General features: G+C 31.4%; 1 protein-coding gene across 1 annotated transcript in view; it reads right to left on the bottom strand.

Moving 5' to 3' along the window:
- Positions 1-561: 561 nt before the first annotated feature.
- LOC129231025 (potassium voltage-gated channel subfamily KQT member 1-like) overlaps positions 562-20,134 on the bottom strand; it is a 63,372-nt gene continuing 43,799 nt past the window's right edge. Inside the window, exons 11-16 of the mRNA XM_054865272.1 lie at positions 14,750-14,920; positions 8,142-8,251; positions 4,326-4,401; positions 4,077-4,171; positions 1,810-1,906; positions 562-663 (exon numbers count right to left, since the gene is read on the bottom strand). Coding sequence (XP_054721247.1) covers positions 562-663; positions 1,810-1,906; positions 4,077-4,171; positions 4,326-4,401; positions 8,142-8,251; positions 14,750-14,920 — 651 coding nt within the window. The remainder of the gene's footprint in view (positions 664-1,809; positions 1,907-4,076; positions 4,172-4,325; positions 4,402-8,141; positions 8,252-14,749; positions 14,921-20,134) is intronic.

Genomic DNA, 20,134 nt, shown 5'->3' with positions numbered 1-20,134 from the left:
TGTTAATTTTTAGCTTTCAATGGCAAAAAGTGAATGAAACTGCTTTTTTTTTTCGTGTAGTGAATGTTCTTAAAAAATAAAATCGCGAATTTGGCCGATTTGTATCAGGTTGTATCAGAAACTGAAAATTGGCACGATTGGCGCAGATTTTCCACCCCTGTAGAATCAGAAAAATTTTAGGTCTTAGTTTCCTGGAATAAGTTAGATTGGGCCAAAACTCAAGGGGATATTGTGGGAAGGAAGGTGCAGAAAGAAATGAGAATGTCAATAAATAGATTTTGCACTCGTAAAGTTAAAATGCATGCACTTTTCTACATTCAGGGAACCATCACGACGAAAAAAAATAATAATAATAATCAAAATTATGAAAAAAAAAAACAAGGATAATCCGACTACCAATAATCGGGAGTTTACCATATATATATCAGAGGATCAAAGATTAAACAAATATTCACTTTCTAGTACTTACACAAGAGTTTACAAAATATATATTCTTTATTCATATATAAGCAGTATATAACTCTTGTGAATGACTACAGGAAAATTATTTTCAGGAAAGTTTCATACATCATGCTCAGCAGTTTCTTTTTCATTGTTCAACTGTTCTACCAATACATTTAGTGTGCAAAGCACTACATCCATTTTCCGATCCATATTTAGGAGCTGAAAGGTAAGATAATACTATAGAAATAATAATAGTACGTACATACTAAATTTTTTTGGAAAAAATTATGAAATTTACAGTGTTTTATAAACTGTATCCCAAAAGTTTATAGACAGCCACTTTATAAAGATATATTGTTATAGACAACCAACTCATGAAAATACTTTGAGAAACAGCTGTAATTATACTCCATGTGGTATAATTTTAGACTCAGGTCCGAACTTTATGGGGTCTAACAAACTTACTTAATTAAACAATCTCAATGTTAATAATGGAACAGCATAATTACCTCCTGTTTTTGGAGAGGATGCTGTGTGAGCTGTGGATGAGATACAGTGGTGAAAGTAGTATTGGTAGATAGCAGTACACATATCATTCACAGTACAGTAAAACCTGTAAAGTTAGCCACCCTTGTGAGTTGACCACCTGTGTAAGTTTTCCGCTTTTTCCAGGCACAGAATTAATCCTATATGATACAAATAAACTCTATGAGTAGACCACCTGTTTAAGTTAACCACTAAAGTAGTGCACCATAAATGGTCCAAATACACAGGTTTCACTATATCAGAAAATCTCTGGCAACTGTGCTGAACTGTTTGAAAACTGTTTGGAGATTTCTGGATGAATGCTTTCACATGCATCACATTTTTCAGCATTGTAACAGTCTGAGATTGGCCAGCCATTTTTGTTTTCAGAGTAGTCTCTGAAGTGTGATACCCAAACATGGTTTTTATTCTATCTGGAACAGGATCATGTTGACCAAATTGGAACTGAACACAACATTTCTGCTGATCAGTAACCGAAAAACCACCATTACGAATACACTTCTTCACAACACATAATGATGATCACCATGCCATGCCACTTATACTGCAAAGGGCATGTATACAGCTATCTACGGATACCACTTCCACCATTGCATCATAACCGCAACTCCCACAGTGCCTTCTCAAGTACTGGAGGTTAATATGCCCCACTATTTACTTTCGAGTTTTAGTGTTAGAAGTGATTGTTTGGTTCCATAATTTATCTTCTATACTGCTTCAATCACTCATATATTGACTGCTACACTATTTTCAAATTTTGTTAGCATTACTTACAAAATTAAGACAAAAAAGTGTGTATTTAAAAATATTTACAAATACCTGTTGTTCCATTCGATGAAGGCGAGCACCAATAGTCATTGGTTTCATTCCCTTTTCAGTTAAATAAGATCCAGGTTTTCCTAAGGTATGATCTAACCTAATATAAAAATGATGAATGAGTAAAAATGTACAGATGTGAATTAAAATTGCTAGATGGAAGGCAGTATATAATTCTGTAACTGACTTGAATACTACAAATGAATTAGTTTTGCCACTCACATCACTAGCTTGTATGTTGCCCTAAGTCAATTAAACAGTTTCTCTGTGACCTCTTGCAACACCCCTGTATACAAAAGTCAATTGAAGCCTCATGTCTGGGCAAGAACTAGACACAATTGAGCTGAGGGCAAAAAATGCATTTGAGAAGTCAGTTCAGTCAAAGCATCATAAGTTGTTGGGGTTATCTGATTTTGTTATGCTACTGTGAAATCTCTTTTTTTTTTTTTAATACATCAAATGTACATAAAACAATGTTCAAACTTTTGATTGGAATTATAATGTATTATTCTGGTGTTTCAAAACGACATATAATTGTTATGCTATAGCTTGCAAAGGGACTAAAAATGTTGAGTCAAAAGTAAGTCTACTCTTCTTCTCAAACCGCAATAATTTCTGAACGATGATGATCTGCAACCCTATGTAGTGCACAGTAATCCAATATTCAAAATACAGAGGTGAAAAGAGACACATGGATTTTGTTATTAGAAAGTTTTTTGATATTCAACATCGCTTATAAAATAATACCCAAAGGAAAGAAAATAAACGAAATCTCATGAACATTATAAAACTAAAACTGATGAATAGTATATTTTTCCCTCTAATATAACAAATATTGCAATCACATAAACAAACTAGTTGCAAAAATTCTATCTCATAAACAAACTGAGCCTTTAACAGAAATTTAAATTGCCAAACAAGTTATTGCACGTATGTGATAGCAAAAAACATACATATTCTTTTCAAATTTTTTTCATATTGTTTTATTTTCCTTTTTTTTTTCAAAAATTTTATTTTGAACTTCTCTTTATTTTCAAAGTAGGTTAGTCCGATAAGTTCAATTGAAATTGAAAAGATTAGGTTAAAAAAATAGACCAAAATAAAGAGTTGCTTTGATTGACATTCCAGGGGTTCATTTTTATGGGAATTAAGGGGAAACCCTAGCTGTATTTAAAATCACATGTGAACAAGCTTTACACTTTTCTTTTCCTATTTTGATGAAGCAAAAGAAAATTGGCAGAAATTATGATTATTTGAATGTCAAACAAGAGAACCTTCGCTGTACTTGTTAGTATGTAGCAGCTTTTAGTTTTAAGCATTGGTCAAGGTGCTTTTAACATTTAAAAAATGTCCATTGCAATGTGGTTATTTTTTTCTTTAAAGCAATATGCAGAAAGTTACTTTTGCGCCCAAATAGTTTTCTTCAGTAAAATGTTGCGTTTTGTTAACTATTGAGTTACAGCTGTATAAAAATGTTAAGAAGACCCCCCTAAAAAAGAGAAAACTACTCCTCAATCATTATACATTCAATCAGCAAAGTAACAAAAGCAGAAGCCAATGTTGAAGGAAGTGCCTATTGAGAAATTCACTCGTCTTTATATAATCAAAATATATTTACCCTTACAATAAAGCACATCATCTTATTGAATTGACATATTTGGGAAAGGAAAGAGGATTCATTCCTTTTCATTTTAATTAAAACAATAATAAAGGAAGATAGGAAAAAAATACTGCAAAATATTTGAATGCAGACTTTTTCAAACTTAGTAGCCACATGACAAGTGGCAGTTGTTAATCTAAACTTTTGAGGAAAAAGTAATGATATTAAATATCATACTCATTTATATAAATCGTTTTATTGATTAAACCTTGAACATAATTCATCAAAACTAGAATTCATCATAGTCAACAAAAAATGGCATTAATGCTATTTTTTGTCCCTCATGAACCCATTCAGACAGTATGATTAAGGCAAAATTGGAAGGTATTGAAGAGCCTGCATCATGGCCCAGACCAAGTATCAGTTGATGACTATCTTTTGGATCTTGACTGTTCTCTGAAAAATAACGGTATTAACAAGTTTGTTGCCTTTAAGGCAACAGAGTTAATGTTTTAGCAAAGACACTAAAAGCTTTGCTTTAATATAAAAGTTACTTTGATGTACAAAATCATACTGACATTGTGGTGCAATTTTTTACTGGTTAAAATGCTACACATTTTTGAATCAGCCTACAAAGGTTGATTAATGTTAGAAACAGGGAAAAAAATACCTTCTTTGCAACTCTTTTATTCTAACCATCATGTTCAAGTGCCCTTGGGAATACTGTTCAATGACATCTCTTACATCATATGGTTTACGTGCTTGCTAAAAGAAAGAAAACATTCATTACATTACAACAATTCAATGAAATACAGCACATAAAAAATTTTTGAGAAAGCATACAAACCTAAAAGATGCTTAGGATTATCAAATTTAGAATACAGAAAATTATCTCTATAAGTAATGTTATATAATTTACCTGAAATTTTCTGCGAGCAACAAAATACTTTATTTTTCTTATGGCTCGAATTGCATTTTTGTGTGCATCAGTAAGCCTGAAATATATTCAGTTTAAGAAAAGTATCCAATGTTAAAAAATATATAGAATTTATATATGAAAATTCTTCAATATAGAAAGGAAAAAGAATAAATAGAAAGGAAAAATGGAGGAAAATGCCAGTACAGTAAATTAATATAAAAACAATAAATACATATGCTTTTGAAATTGTGACAAAGACATTCTGCAATGGAAATATGCTATCCTACTTATCCTCAATGCTGAAATAAAATTCATTGACATATGGTATTTCTAATAATGCTTATCGTTGTTGTACTACATACAAGATAATCAGAAATTGTGCAGTAGCATGAGTCTTTTACCAACACCTCATTATCATGTTTCAGTTTTCATTTAAGCATTTTTTTTTTTTTTTTCAATTTTGCACAGATATGAAATATTTAACCTTAGGCAATACAGGGAAATTTGAATCTAACATTAATTCTGATCTACAAAAGGTTTTTTTGAAGGGCTTCTGGCTTTGCTTCTGGGAAACTTTATCAGATTGAACTTTTAATGTAGAACATGAATATACAAAAAGATTTTTATTTTGGTTATTTTAAGGTCATTCTTTGAGCATATATATATATATATATATATATATATATATATATATATATATATATATATATATATATATATATATATATATATCAATAACTGACGAAAATGAAGCCAGAACTCCTCAGCAGTAGAAACTTCATCCTATGGTCAAAAGATCAAAAAATTATACTAAAACTAAATGAAAGACGTTCAGTTCCAAAAAACTAACATTCAGGAATACATTGGGCTAAACGCACCACATGTAAAAAATGAATGCAGATTTCTGGAACTGAGACCTAAATCTGTACACTGGTGTTTCGTCTTAGTCATTAGAAGCCAAATGCTATCAATGACCCTCCACCGTATCACCAGCAAACATCAAAAGTTTTTACCTATGTGTCCGGGTGCAAACAAAAATTCGTGATCATCATGTCAGTATTCATGCCAGTGTATAGATTTAGGTCTCAGTTCTAGAAATCTGCATTCATTTTTCACATGTGGTGCATTTAGCCCAATGTAGTCCTGAATGTTAGTTTTTCGGAACTGGACACCTTTCATTTAGTTTTAGTATAATTTTTTCGTCTTTTGACTATAGGATGAAGCTTCCACTGCTGAGGAGTTCTGGCTTCATATTTATCATTAACCTATTTTGTAACGTTGCCTGTTTGTTGTTTATTGATATTTATATTTACCTGGCTTACTTGTTTGCGCATCTTTGGGCTTGTGGTTTGTTCTATTCTAATTTTTTCCTCTATAATATGTTATATATATATATATATATATATATATATATATATATATATATATATATATATAATTTTTACACTAGTGCCAGGCAAAAACTAAAATATTTGCAGTTAAAAATCTAATAGTACAAGAAATAAGTAGATAGATTGATTAAATTGTTACCCTGTCAAAGAATTGTACCGTATTTTCCTGCGTATAATCCGAGGATTATCTGCTAAAAAAGGCAAAGTTTATGAGGTGTGGATTATACACAGTCGCGGATTATCTGCGATTTTTTCTCCCCTTAACACCAATGCATTGAACCTCAATATTTTTACAGTAGGATTCACCGATCGAGACCGTACGCCGACTGAATGCTGTTTATTTTACGAAGCATGCATGTTCTTCCTCACTGCCTGTGTGTATGTTGGTTATTTTACGTTGCTTGAATGTTCCTCTTGGCGATTCAGGTCATGTAAAATAAGCAAGATTACAGTGAAATAGGTAGCCATTTGCACAAGATTAGACTGTTTGCTCTTTTGTCTTGACTCTTTGTTTTTCAAGTAAAACAAAGCGTACTATAATCAAGATTTCAAGAAGAAATCATTATATTTTAGATTATATTTCAGATTAATTTTGATTATGCCTTCAAAGTTATTACTTTTTCACGTTTTTAGTTTAGTTGCTCAAATCGTATGTTAAATTCAAACTTTATCTTTTTTCTTGTATTATCCGCATATTATACGAAGCTTTTTCTTCTTCAGGCCAATTTTAGGACCTGCGGATTATAGGCCGCCCGTGGATAATACGCAGGAAAATACGGTATGTATTTTAAAAACTTATTTCTTTGAGCAACAAAATTGGCCACAAATGATCAGGTTTTTGATATGTATGATCTACTGAAAAGTAGATTTTCAATTTCTATTTTCCATCCTTTTTTCATTTTCCTTTAACTTTTTCTTTCTTTAAAAAACAGATTAAAAAGGAAATAAAAACATATTCTGCTTGTATGATGCAAAATCAAATTTTTCAATTAGTAAACTTTAGCCACCAAAACTTTAATCAATTTCAATGATTTTTTTTATTTATTTATCTATTTTGAGTAGTAACAGAGCATATTAAGTCTTACTAACATTTAACACTGCTATTCTAACATGGATACTCAAGTGCTTTTTATACAATTTTGATAAAAAGAAGAAACATTTTGTGTAGTATATCTTATTAGAGGCAATTATAGGGCTGGGTGATGTAAGAATTTTTACATCATGATGCATTGCCAACCTTACATCACAATGTCTTTTTTTTTTTTTTTTTAAGAGCTTAACTTATAACTGTTTGTTTAAATTTTACATAATATATTCAAGATGAAAAAATAAAAACTATGTCAATATTACTAACAGATTCAAACATCAGCGAGAATTTGTCAAAAAAAAAAAACAGTGTTGAAAGTTTAAGATAGCAATAAATATTACAGACATGCATTTTAAGGTTACACTGAACCTTTTTTTTTTTTTTTTTTTTTTGCAAAAAGATGCGAGTTCACGGAACCAGTCTCATCTGCTTGCATTTAGAAAGGGGTTCCTGGAAACACCAAAATATGTGTGTTTTGGTGAATGATTACAAGAAAAACTTTGTTCATCAATATATTTTCCATCAAGACTTTAAAAAACTGCATTTCCTGAAAGTTTTGAGAAAAATAGAGGTCTTGGTTTGTTAATGACACTTCACATACAACTTGAATTTTTGGGAAGGGGACATTTTTTATTAGACGAATTATACTCTGAATTGTACCAAATCATAAATATGAGTAGGAACACAAACATGTATCTAATGAGAAGAGACATTAAACATTATTATACTTTTAAAAGGCAATTTCAAAGTAATCTCCAAATTTACTGAAGCGTGAGAAAAAAAATTACGGAATAAGAACACTTTTGGTAGATCAGTGACTTTCCATCGAGGTGCCCCTGCTTCCCCAGCATTTTGAAACAGTTATGAGATTAAAACGACAATGATCGTTGACCAGTGTCTAAACATCTCTGCTTAGATTTGTAGTTGGTGTGGTATCAATGCATCGGTTTAGAAAAAATTCTAAAGCGGTTTAATGATGTGGAAATACACTGGTTTTTGTGATGCATCGATGCACTGCCCAGTCCTAGGCAATTAGAAATAAAATTACAAATGCCAATCTTGATCTCTAACTGAAAGATTTTCTTATGACAGAAGCTACCTTGCACCATGTCTATGGTATAAATATGGCAATATTTAAATTTAAGTAATGCAACAGACCTCATTCCTTAGAAAGGTGTAAGGTAAATAACTTTGATCATTCTGTACAACCCAAAATGTTACCTATAAAGTCAAGTTTAAAACACCAAACTACATAAAGCTTTAATTGCATTATATAATCTAAACAAATGACAATGCTGCAAATTCAAACTATTTAGAAGAAAATAAGTAACTACTAACGCAGTTAACATTGGAGGATCATCAATATCAATTTCAATTTCGTCTGAACCAACATCATTACTTTGATATGATTGTGCTTGAGTAGAAGTACTATGTGATCTGGAATCTTTCTTGATGGATCTTTGTTGAACAAATCCTAAGAAAAGATAAAAGATTAATCATACCACAAACAGCAGAGTTTCTCATACTTTTCCCTGAAAAAAAAAAAAGACATTCATCTTGAAAGCTATGAATATCTGAGAAACCTACAAAGTCAACAGATGTGTTTTTTTAAGATTGAAAAAAAATATAATATATGGCAAAGTCCTAAACCTAAAAAAATGAAAGTTTGGCAGCTTTTACATGCAACGTAAATGCTATATTTGTGATAAAATCTTTTACATATGAGTGGAGGGTGATACATAACCCACCATATGTTTGAACATTAATTAATTGCTTAGAGGTAAAAAAAATTAAAGTTAATAAAAGTTTTTCAGGTATATTTCGATATTGACTATAGAGTAACAATTAAACTAAATAAAACCATTTTTAAAAATTAATTACTTTATCTGGTTTAAATCTCAACCAAAACCTTTGATTTAATTACACATGCATCTTAAAGAATTTCTCAATGATTTTTTTTTTTTTTTTTTTAATGCAACAGTGCCTCCCCAAGGTTGATGAAAAAGAAAGGTATGGTTACTATTTATTCACTGTCAAGAAAAGGAAAAAACTACCTTTTAAAAGAATATGCTTATCAAGCTCAGCAGCTTTACAAGAAACCTAGGAATGATTGATGCCTTATTTTCTTTAAATGAAACTTAAATCAAGAAAAACTTCATAGATCAAATAATCAATTACCATGGAATAAGAAAAAAAAATCTGCTTTTGGCAGCCTCCACATTGTAATGTTAGTAGATGAGCAAAGAAAATAGTTTTGACAAAACACAATCCATGAAGATAAATCATAACTTTATAGGGAGTTAAGAAAATCATTTTCTTAAATAATGAGATATTTTTCACACACGACCAGGGCACAGTAAGATTGTAACCCAAGTCTCCCCTTTTATAATGAATTTTATAACTTTTTACATGAACTTGCCTTTCACGAGCACTTGAATATAACAAGCAAACATTGCTGCCCATTCATGAATTAAGTGTTTGACTGTACTCTGTTGGTGAGTGCTAAACCAGTGGGTAAAACTGTTTAGAATGTCAAAAATACTGAATATACTTACAAATATTTATAAAATAATGACCAAATTTTTTAAATACAGACAAACTTGAGCATAATAATTAACAATATTATGTTTTGTAAAATGGTTTTTTTTTTTTTTTTTTTTTTTGTAATGTAAGACTGCTTAGTTTGTAATGTAAACATAATTTGGTAAAAAATTTTTGATTGAAATTCGTAAGTTTAATTTACATAATTACAAGACAATGGACAGAGATAAACAAAATTTTTAAATCTTAGGAATCCAAAAAAAATTTCAGGCGCCAGACAAATTATTTCTCAGAATTTAAAAGACACATGGTCATCAAGGTATTTTCCATTAGCCTGAGTGGCCTGGCACCTGGAATTTATCAGGTCCTTGATGATAAGAATGATTAACTTCTATTGACACTATGCAAATATATCAATTTTAAAGATTCTTGTTTAAATTATTGCTAAATTATTGTGGAGAGTTTTTCATTATCAACCAAAATTACTTAAAATTCTGAAATCAGGAACTAGAAAGGGTAAAATATCCATAAATTATACATTCAGTCAAGTTCATTTTTTAATTCGAAAAAAAAAAACACAATACACATTTGTTAGTGTAAATAGGTCAACATGTTTTTAAGATTTAAACCGGGTTGTTTCAGGATTTGTGTTAAAAAAAAGAAGAGAAAGAAACCAAATAGCCGAAAAGATAGTTAAACAACTTTTAAGTTAAAGGAGGAAAAGAATATGTTCAAAGATTAGTTTTAATTATTAACAAGAAAATAGTTTTGTGTAGTTCCCTTGTTGTTATTTGGGACAAAAATATGAAAACAGTTCAGAGAGGCTGCTAATGATGATAAATCACACATTACTTACAATGTACTACATGATTAGACTTGCCTATCTTACAAAACTGCAAACTAAGAAAAGTAAAACAAGAAAGCAGATGGAATTTTTCTACCTTGGAAGCAGAGGAATGCTGGTACAAAATTGATATATTTTTCTTAACTATGTTATAAAAAATTAATCCATAAAATAAACCTAACATTTATATTTTTAAGCTAGTAAATAATTGAACATTATATATATATATATATATATATATATATATATATATATATATATATATATATATATATATATATATATATATATATATATCAGACATGCCAACATTCAATGAGCTCTGTCAGGAGCATCAGCATTCTGACACATTTTACTATCATGCCGCACTATACTTCCATCTTACACACATTTACATATACAAACAATGATGTGCAAAAAACTTCTCATTTTATAAAATTTTAATTTTTAGATTTTTACTAAACAAAAAACCTCACCTGTTAAAAAATTTAATTCTCCATTTTTTTTATTTTTTGTAAACAATGTGAAATAAAAAAGGGGAGGAGAAGTTGGGTTAAACAATTTTTAATGACTCATATGTAGCTTTTTTAGCTTTTGCAAGCTGTTCTTTTGAAAAATTTTGTTTGAAACAGCATAAATTATGGTTTGACATTTGACATTTTTGAATCATGAGAGCTTCCAAAGTGTCTTTGCCTAGATTCGAACGAAAGTCAGTTTTGTTCTTTCTTATGGTGCTGAAGATCCGTTCACAGGCTGCATTGCTGTGGGGAAACAGCAGAATATTTGACATAACTTTAGGAAGCACTTTATACTTAATTGCTTTATTATGATCCACAAGGCTTGCAATTTTGCTCCAAGCCGTATCTGCTCTGTCACATGAAACAATATCAGATGTAAGGGGATCTTGCTGATATTTAGCAAATTCAGCATCAATTACATCCAACTGATCTTCTTTAAGTTCATGAGCAAAGAATGGAACAAAATAAAGTAAAGAATCAAATTTTTTTTCAGTTCTTTCACTGATGTCTGCAATTTCTGCATGCTGTAAAAGAGCATCATGAAAAGGAAATTTCTTGCACATGTATGAGCAAGCTTGTGCATAAAATGCTCGAATGGATTTGAAAAAATTTTTCTTCTCAGGTTCTGTCAACTCTTTCATTAAATACTGTTTTGTCTTGAAACCAATTACCAAGTCCTCATCAGACTTTTGTATTTTTTTATCAGAAAAATTTAAGTTGAAAATATCTACAGATTCTTGTACTGCTGCGGGAGTGATAAATCTGGACAAACAATCTGTGTATAGAGAAATAAGTTGCCTTCTTAGTTTATGCACTAAGGGTGCTTCTGACTGTAAAAATACATTAACATTTGTAAATAAAGGTAAAACATTTTGAAGAAATAACAAGTATAATTTTGTGTAACTATTCTGGAATTTTTTTCTTATACGTTTCAATGCATCTGACTTGTTGCTTTCCTTTTCACAAAAAAACAGCTTCAAAGCCTCCCATTGCTCCAAAATGCAATCTATGACATTCAGCATGGAGAGCCATCTGGTACTTCCATATTTTAGTATTTTGTGAATTTCAACATCACATATTTTCTGACACAGCTTAAAAGAATCAGTGCGCTTAGAACTTTTCCTAAGGTAGTAATATATGTCCACCAGAAATTCTTCAACAGGAAAGTTTAACTTCTTAGAAGCGTGCTGTGCTGCCAGGTGTATTAGGTGACATGCACAACCAGTGACAATAATCGTTGGATTTTTTTCTTGCATGAACTTGATAACACCTTTGAATTTCCCCGTCATGACAGATGCATTATCAGATGACAAAGCTGAGCAATTTTCCCAAGGAATTTCATGTTTCTTAAACTCATCATCTATAAGTTTAAAAATATTTTCCCCAGTGGCATCCATGTTTAAATAAGGGAGAGCGAGCATCATGCTGATATTTTTTTCTACTGATGGATCAAAATATGTTACTAGGATAGGGAAAATTTTCTCATTTTCTGCAGCATTACTGCCATCTGTAGCAATGGTAAATTTGGACGATTTTAAACTTCCAGAAACTTCTTTCACTGTCGAGTTTGCTAAACTTTTGACGATTGCAGTCGTTTTCGTTCTCGCGCATCCATATTTTGCAGCGATGGCGGAATCCGGAAACATTTTTCTGAATAAATTGCCCGCATGGTCGGCAGCGGACAGCGGAACATTATGTTCAATCAAAAAAGTAGTGAACAATGTTTCAGCATTAATCACGCTTACGTTTTCCGTTGTTACGAAATGCGATTTCAAATCATGGTGTGATGATTGGATCTTCGCTTTATCCAAGTGACGAGCACATTCCACGTGTCTTCGGCAGTCGTCTTTCCCTCCATGAGTAATCACAAAATCAGTGTTACAAACAGAACAATATATGTATTTGTCTGACAGTTTTGACCGTTTTAATACGGGCCACAAAGAGGTATACTCCTCTTTATATTGTTGATTATGTTTTCTTTTGGACATAATCGCAAAACCGCTGATTCGTAAACTAAATACAAGCCGAAGTCACCAAAACAATCTCCGGCACTTAGATACTGCACAACGCACACCGAATATCGTTGCCAAACGTAAAAACAAACGGGGGAATACTCACCGACGCCAAAAGATTTCTTGTGGTTTCATCTAGAGATCCCACTAGTTTCATCTACTGAGATCCGAAGCGACGCATGACGTCAGCTCTTCTGGTCCTCCCTAAGCACACAGCGAACCTATAAATGGGCGGGGAAATATTGCTCTCTCTTTTCCGCCTCCCTCTTAATGTGACGTAGAGAAAAGAGCGTATGGCGCTTTATCAGCACGGGATTGCGAAAGATAAGAGTTTTTAATGCGTAGAATAGGAGCACATCCAAAGATGGTAGTAACCGCAAATGCGCGAATCAAAGTTATTGCGTCTCCCGTGTGCTAGTGTCAACACCGCAATGGCCTTAGATCATTCCACAAAAAATAAATTTAGAGATTAATCTAAGGAGCTTTAATTCACAATCCCTTCAAATTAACCTTAGGAAATTTTCCGCGGTAATCTACAGGTTGCGCGGAGCTTCGACTTTTCTCGAATTTTCCGGAGCGGCTCCGGCGAATCCGGAGCTGTTGGGATGTCTGCATATATATATATATATATATATATATATATATATATATATATATATATATATATATATATATATATGTATATATATATGTATATATATATATTGATCTATGCTATTTGTTTCTTTTTAGATTATTCCCTACAATATTTGAAACATCATACCTCAGTCTAGTAATTGATTATACAGGAAATTTTTAAATGCAACAAAATATAGAGGTATTTAGTATTCCTACATGGTCATGAGAAACAAAAAACTCTTGAAGAAAAATTGATAAAAAAGTTCATGTAGGTAGAAAACTTATGATTCCTTTGGTTTATCAGGTATTAGGTTTTCAAAAGTTGCAATACTAAGAGGAACAAAAAGAACTAAAAAGAATTTTACGCTGTATCCTTGCCAATCAAAAAGACTAGCAAATTTTAAATTCCATAAAAAAGCAGAAGAAATTTCTCTGGTGAAAGGAGGCCAGAGATTGAATACTAAAAGCAGGAGATATGGCCTGTCCCCAAGGTTAACAGTTCTAAATAAATTTAAACATCCACTCTACAATCTTATGCAGTGTTAAATGATTGCATAAATAGAGGCAACTTTGAATTTTAAAGTAGTGTGGAGGAAAATGAGATTTACTATACTTTTTAAAAAATACAGCAATTCTTCTATTAGAATGAATCTTGTTTTTTTACCATTGTACACATTAGAAGCAATTTTAATCAGATAAAATTTAAAGTAAAAGTATTTCTTCCAAAAGATTTATTATTATCATTATTATATTTTGCACAAAAGAAAAATAAATCTTAAAACTTGATAATTTTATTTTTTTATTGCAACTGAATAACTGATTATCTTTTTAAATCATTGCTGAAATCAAAAATGATTTCAATACCGATTGAAGAAAAAATATTGTGGGAAAAAAAGAAACATATCAGTAATCATTTATAAGAAAAAATAATAATTTAGTTTTTTCATACTCTGAATTCACCTCATTTTGATTCAATTAACTGATCGTCAACTTTTGCCAATTGTGTTTAGTCTGCAGGAAACTGCATTTCAATTTTAAAAGTATCACTTTTTGTCTATTTTTTGGAACTAAAAGAAACATTGCACTAAAAAATTAAAAAAAAAAAAAACTACTTTTTAAAAATTGATTTAAGAAGGAGGCACTTAAGTAGATGTATGTCAAAAAAAAATGATCTGGAGGTCAAACAGTGAATTTTCAATTCTTAATGAAATACATGAAAATTGATACTTGAACTTTATAAATTCTAGCTAACAATGTACAAAATAAAATAACATAAAAGACCTTAAGTTCACCTCCATGAACAGAAACACATTAGATACATGTAAGTACTATCTTCAAATGAAATTTTCAATCGTGAGAACAATCTACTTAAATATTCAATACCGTCTATAAATCAAGTTTTGTACAAGTTACGCTACAGAAACTTGGAACATGCCACATACCTGATTTGCCTTCTTCATTAATGAATGCTTCACTGTCACTTTCTCGTTGCTGACTTGAAATTTCAGTGTTACTGCTGCTCAGTGGGACATCAATTTTTGATTTGGATTTTCTTCTTTTCAATACACTGGCTTTTTTAGCCACCTATCCAAAAAAAAAAAAAACTTTTATTTATCCAATGACTCATTTTTAAACCACATTTACACAACTTTACACGACTAAAGAAATAGAGTAAACACACAGGTTCTAGGTTCCTAAATAACTTGAAATCTTGATATTTATAATCCTTAATTTAGCGAACTATTACAACAAATAAAAAACGAATGCAGTTCTTCAAGGTAACTTTGAACTGTGGGTGTAAACTTTGCACCACTTTGTGATTTAACTTCAAAAGAATATATAGCACTCTGCTGGCAAGGTAATAAATACCAGTTTTCTACTAGCTATTTTACAAAGAAAGTTAGGCAATACTATATACAGCCAATGGCATGGTCTAGTATATTAATCAGAAATACATCAAGAAAGAACCACATACAGTGCCACATGCTAAAATGCAATTAACTTAGGCAGAAGGGCTATAATGGGAGTTTTTCACAAGCAACAAATTTTAAAGTTGACAGGAATTTCTCACCCTTAACCCAAAAATCTTTGAAAGGGAATCACTGGACATAAGCATCAGGTTTGTTATTGGCTACAAAATATTGGTTTCTTGAATTAACTTCATCCCTTTAGCATCACTAAAGTGTAGAAGATCCCACACCATACTATTCTAAACATCGATTTGTTAGTGTATAGAAATAACCACTCTGTATTTTCTAATCTAAATGTGAAAATTAATTTAGCATAGTGGCATCTAAGCACAATTTTGTGAAAAATTTTGACAGCCACTTAGGATGATAATCTTTTTTAGAAAATCAATACTTATACTCTGTGACTGTAATCCATTAAAAACAAGTATTTTGAGAATAGGATTATGAAGTACAGGCCTTTAAATTAATTTTGTTCAGTATTTATGACAATCTAAAATTCAGGAAATTTCCCACCGAACTTTTTCACAAGCTTACAGAAGTGCTACACAAAATCTAATGTGCTGAAACTCACAAAAATTTCAGAAGGAATAAACAGCCAAACACTTCCAAAATTTCAGGCTTCCAGTGTGATAAAATTTTCTGCAACCAAAGCCTAAACATGGTCATTTGCTTTACACAGCTGATTCGCCATTTTGGAGCACTTTTTTAGGTGATCCTAGATCCTCAGAATTTGGATCTTGGAAGCTGAAAATTTGCATAGATTAGTTACAAAGGCACACACATCTCTGCAACTCTATAAAATTTCATCCAAGTTTAAATGGTCAAGCTGTAACCACAAGATCACTTGACATAGAATGACTGATATGCAACTTTTGCTTTTTCTAAATTAAAAAATTGCCTGCAAACAAACAAAATTTGACAAAAAAATTTCAAATGTAAAATTTTCTGAGCTTTTTCAAAATATTTATATGGTAACCAATGTGGTTAAACTAGATTAAATAATATTTTGATGAGCATGTTTACTTAAAACATAAAGATAAACAAGTTATTACTGCACCCTTAGCGGGGGTTTCATTTGGGTAGGATTACACAAAAGCTCAGCTTCTGCACTTCTTAAATTTGTATGAATATTTCTATATTAGACATGAATTCTGAAGATTATAGGGTTCCAACACTTTGTATGTCCAAAGAGAAAAAGATGAGCAATTGTGAAGGAGAAGAGAAAAAGATCATAAAATAATTGTTGAGTAAAGTGTTGAGATTGCATGAGAAAATTATTACATTACAAGTTGGGATGCACAAGTTTTGTGAACTGATACTTATTTTAATCAAATGTTCAAATTTGAGTACTGATAACAGCTTAAGCAATAAACGAAGAACAGTTAAAACTTCATCACAAAAGTCAGAGGCATAAAAAGTTCATTCAGACTTAGCAAGGACTTTAGAATAAAATTGTAAATTTTAGAAACTTCAATAATGAGTTTCGAAAATCACTTTTTATGCACATTATGCGCCAGATAGGTAAATTTTGAATGGTTCAAAATTAAATGAAAAATTGTTCAATTCAAAAAAAGAAACATGAGAATGAGGTGAAATTGCAGAGATCTTTTGAACAAAAAATAGTTTGCTCAGATCAGACTACTTCTTCAAAAGTTATTGGGGGGGGACACATGAAAATCATTTGTGAACCCCCCTCCCCTCATATTTTTTTTATTTTTCAACATTTAAATATTATTTACTGAATTTTTTTACACCTTTCTTTTTAATTTTTAATTGTTTAGCATATTTAGCATATTACATTATGCTACTCCCACGCTTTTTTTTCTTCAATTTTTTGAGAAAGTCGGCTAAAAATATTCTACTTTTTGTGTTGCTTTTTACAATTTCAGCAATTTTGCAAATTATTCACAGAATTTGCTTATCCAAGGTTTTCATGCTTCTCTATTCCAGGGACCATCAGGAGGGCTTTTTTTCTTAAATACATGCACATAAATGTGCAAAACTAAAGAAAAAAAACAATAAGCATCATCTTTATAAACATGACTTTCTACTCACGAAACTAATGACTTAGACCTTTACCTTAGCTTATGCATTGGTTATACATTTTATTTTACAATATTACTTGTGATCCCCAAAAAAACATTGTATTTTGATATGCATATCAGAAAATTAAAAGTTTTACGTAAATGAAACACTGGCAACTGCTTTACGTACCTGCCAAGTCTCTTGAAAGGTTTTTGAAACCCCAGGAAAAAGTCCCTTATCACCAGCATCCCGAGACAAAAGCAACAGCTACAATTAACAGTATTTTATGTTAGAAAAAGAAACTGACAACAGACAATACTTTTGGGAAAGTGTAAATGGCCATATAAAACGTTGACATGAACACAATTTAAGCATCCTTAAATCGCAAAAATGCGTTCTAGATTGTAAATCACAAAAACACCGAAAAGTGGGAGATTTTTTTTTTTAAGAACTAATTTATTTTATTTCAAAGACAAGATTGTCATGATTTTAGATTACACAAGATTGCCATGATTTTAGAACACAAAAAGATCATGGGTGTAGTCAATATTGCATATACTTTAAGTAGTCAATATTGAAAACCTACTTATATTGGAATAGGTAAAAGTTGTTGGAGGAAAAAATCACAATGGACAGACATCTCATAAAAGATTCTAATGTTCTCTCAGTCTTGGATCATTGCTATTTACATACAAGTTAACAATGTTACTAAAAAGATATACAAGTACATTAGTTACTTCGTGGGTAGGATTCAAGTTTTGGGTGATGATTAAGAGGAAAAGTAAATGTGTTAAGCAGGTTTAGAACACATTATAAAACATGACAACAAAGTGGAGAATGTGAGTTGATATTCTACTTCGGGGATTGATTGGCCTACAAGGGCGAGCCTAGTTAGACTCCAAGCAAAAAGAGTTTGTGTTTTTATTCAACCACTTTTATCTAGAAAGTCAGGAAACACTCAAGCATCTTTTGAGTATAATCTGTTAATATTCTCAGAAAGAAAAACTAACTCCACTTGTCCTGAAATTGATGGCAAAGAAGTTTGAATGTTATGATACAACCTTCATTGATTATTATATAAAATTTTCATATATAATATAATAATTTATACATTTGCTGCAACAATATCAGATACAATGATATCTCTTTATTTAATGATAATACTTCAGTTTAACTACATTCTGTACAGTACTAAGGACAAAAAAATCCTTATAAATAATTGAATTCAGGGAAACAAACGAGGCTTTATTGCAAATGTTGGTTGGCTGCTTTTGACAGTGTCAAAGTACTACAAACACACAACACATGTTACATCTATGTTTTTAAATTGAGATTTGGATTGCGTTATTTTAAGTGAAAAGCTAGTTTTTTTGGGCCATTCTCAAAACAAGTAATTTTAACAGCCATCTTTTGAATTTAGTTGCCAAGAGCTAAGTGGCAACTGCTAAATCTTGCTCTTTACAGCCCAAACAATTAAAAGATTCTAAATGCATCCCTTTTGCACAAGGGGAAAATCACTAAATAAAGCCATACAGGATTGATACATAGGCTCCTGAATTTGCAACAGGTCCCACTTTCTGATGCAGTTTTGTGTCTACATAACCCACAACCAAAAAGAGTGAAATTCCCAACCACCATTTTGTAACAACTCCATTGTGACATGGAACACGGGCTCAGGTTGGTCATCCAGTCCAAAGTTCTAAAAACCTAAATCAGTGAATATGACTGTCTCTCAAAGGGGAACTCGGCAATGAAGCATTCAAGTTTTGTCTGAAATACTCATCTGCAGAGGATAGAACAGGTCTGCTAACATTAAGAAAAGGACGTTCATTACTGAAGCGTTCGGAATATCCCATTTACTTTTTTGAACTGGTTATGTTTTATCACATGCTTAACTGATCTCTAAAGTGGTGGCCTCTAACCTCCACTTTAAGTCAATTAAAATGTAAAAAATTTTTGATGAGCCACATATTGTTGCCTCAGAGCAACAGTAAGACATTAGCCACAGGAGGACATTTGCTCATATCATTTGTCCGAGGTGACAACATATATATATATATATATATATATATATATATATATATATATATATATATATATATATATATATATATATATATATACTAGCTGACCCGGCAGACCTTGTTCTATCTGCCACATAATTTTTTTAAAGGATTCAAAAACTCTGTTGGATAATTTACAGCTTCGTCAGAATCGCAAACTGTATCAATAGATTTGTATGATACCAGGTCGTATCTCGAAGTTTATAAATCGTAAACATCCACATTTTTTGCTGCCAAATATGGCTCTTTCTGCCAGCCACGCATGATGCATGAGTTGCGTGCGTACATCGCAGCCAATGAGAACATTTTCTCAAATCAACAATGGTGCTGAAATTAGTGAGAAATTTTATGCTTTCAAAATTTTCATAGACAGCAAATTTTCATTCGTCAATATCTAACAATGGGTCCGAGAATGGATTTTGTAGCACTCTGACGTCATGTTTTAGTTGAACCTTTTCAACATTACGATACAGGGGCGAGGATTTCAAGTAAACTTTAATCTCATCGGTGACATTTGAATGTAGAATGACGGAAATGTTTGCCTGAAATTACTTGAAGAGAGTAACAGAGTGCCTCGTTACCTTTTGATGTACACTGCGTCTGGGTTATTTTGAATATTCAGTGGCAACTTAAATGCTGAATGAGATGTTCTTCATCTATCCAGTAAAGTTGCTGTAACACCCAATGATGCAACGGATAATGCGATGTCATCATTAGATCATATTTCGGCAAGAATTGGC

This window comes from Uloborus diversus, chromosome 10, assembly GCF_026930045.1.
Source record: "Uloborus diversus isolate 005 chromosome 10, Udiv.v.3.1, whole genome shotgun sequence".
Lineage (NCBI taxonomy): Eukaryota > Metazoa > Arthropoda > Arachnida > Araneae > Uloboridae > Uloborus > Uloborus diversus.
The sequence above is the reverse complement of the archived record's forward strand: the minus strand, read 5'-3'. Positions and strand labels throughout refer to the sequence as shown.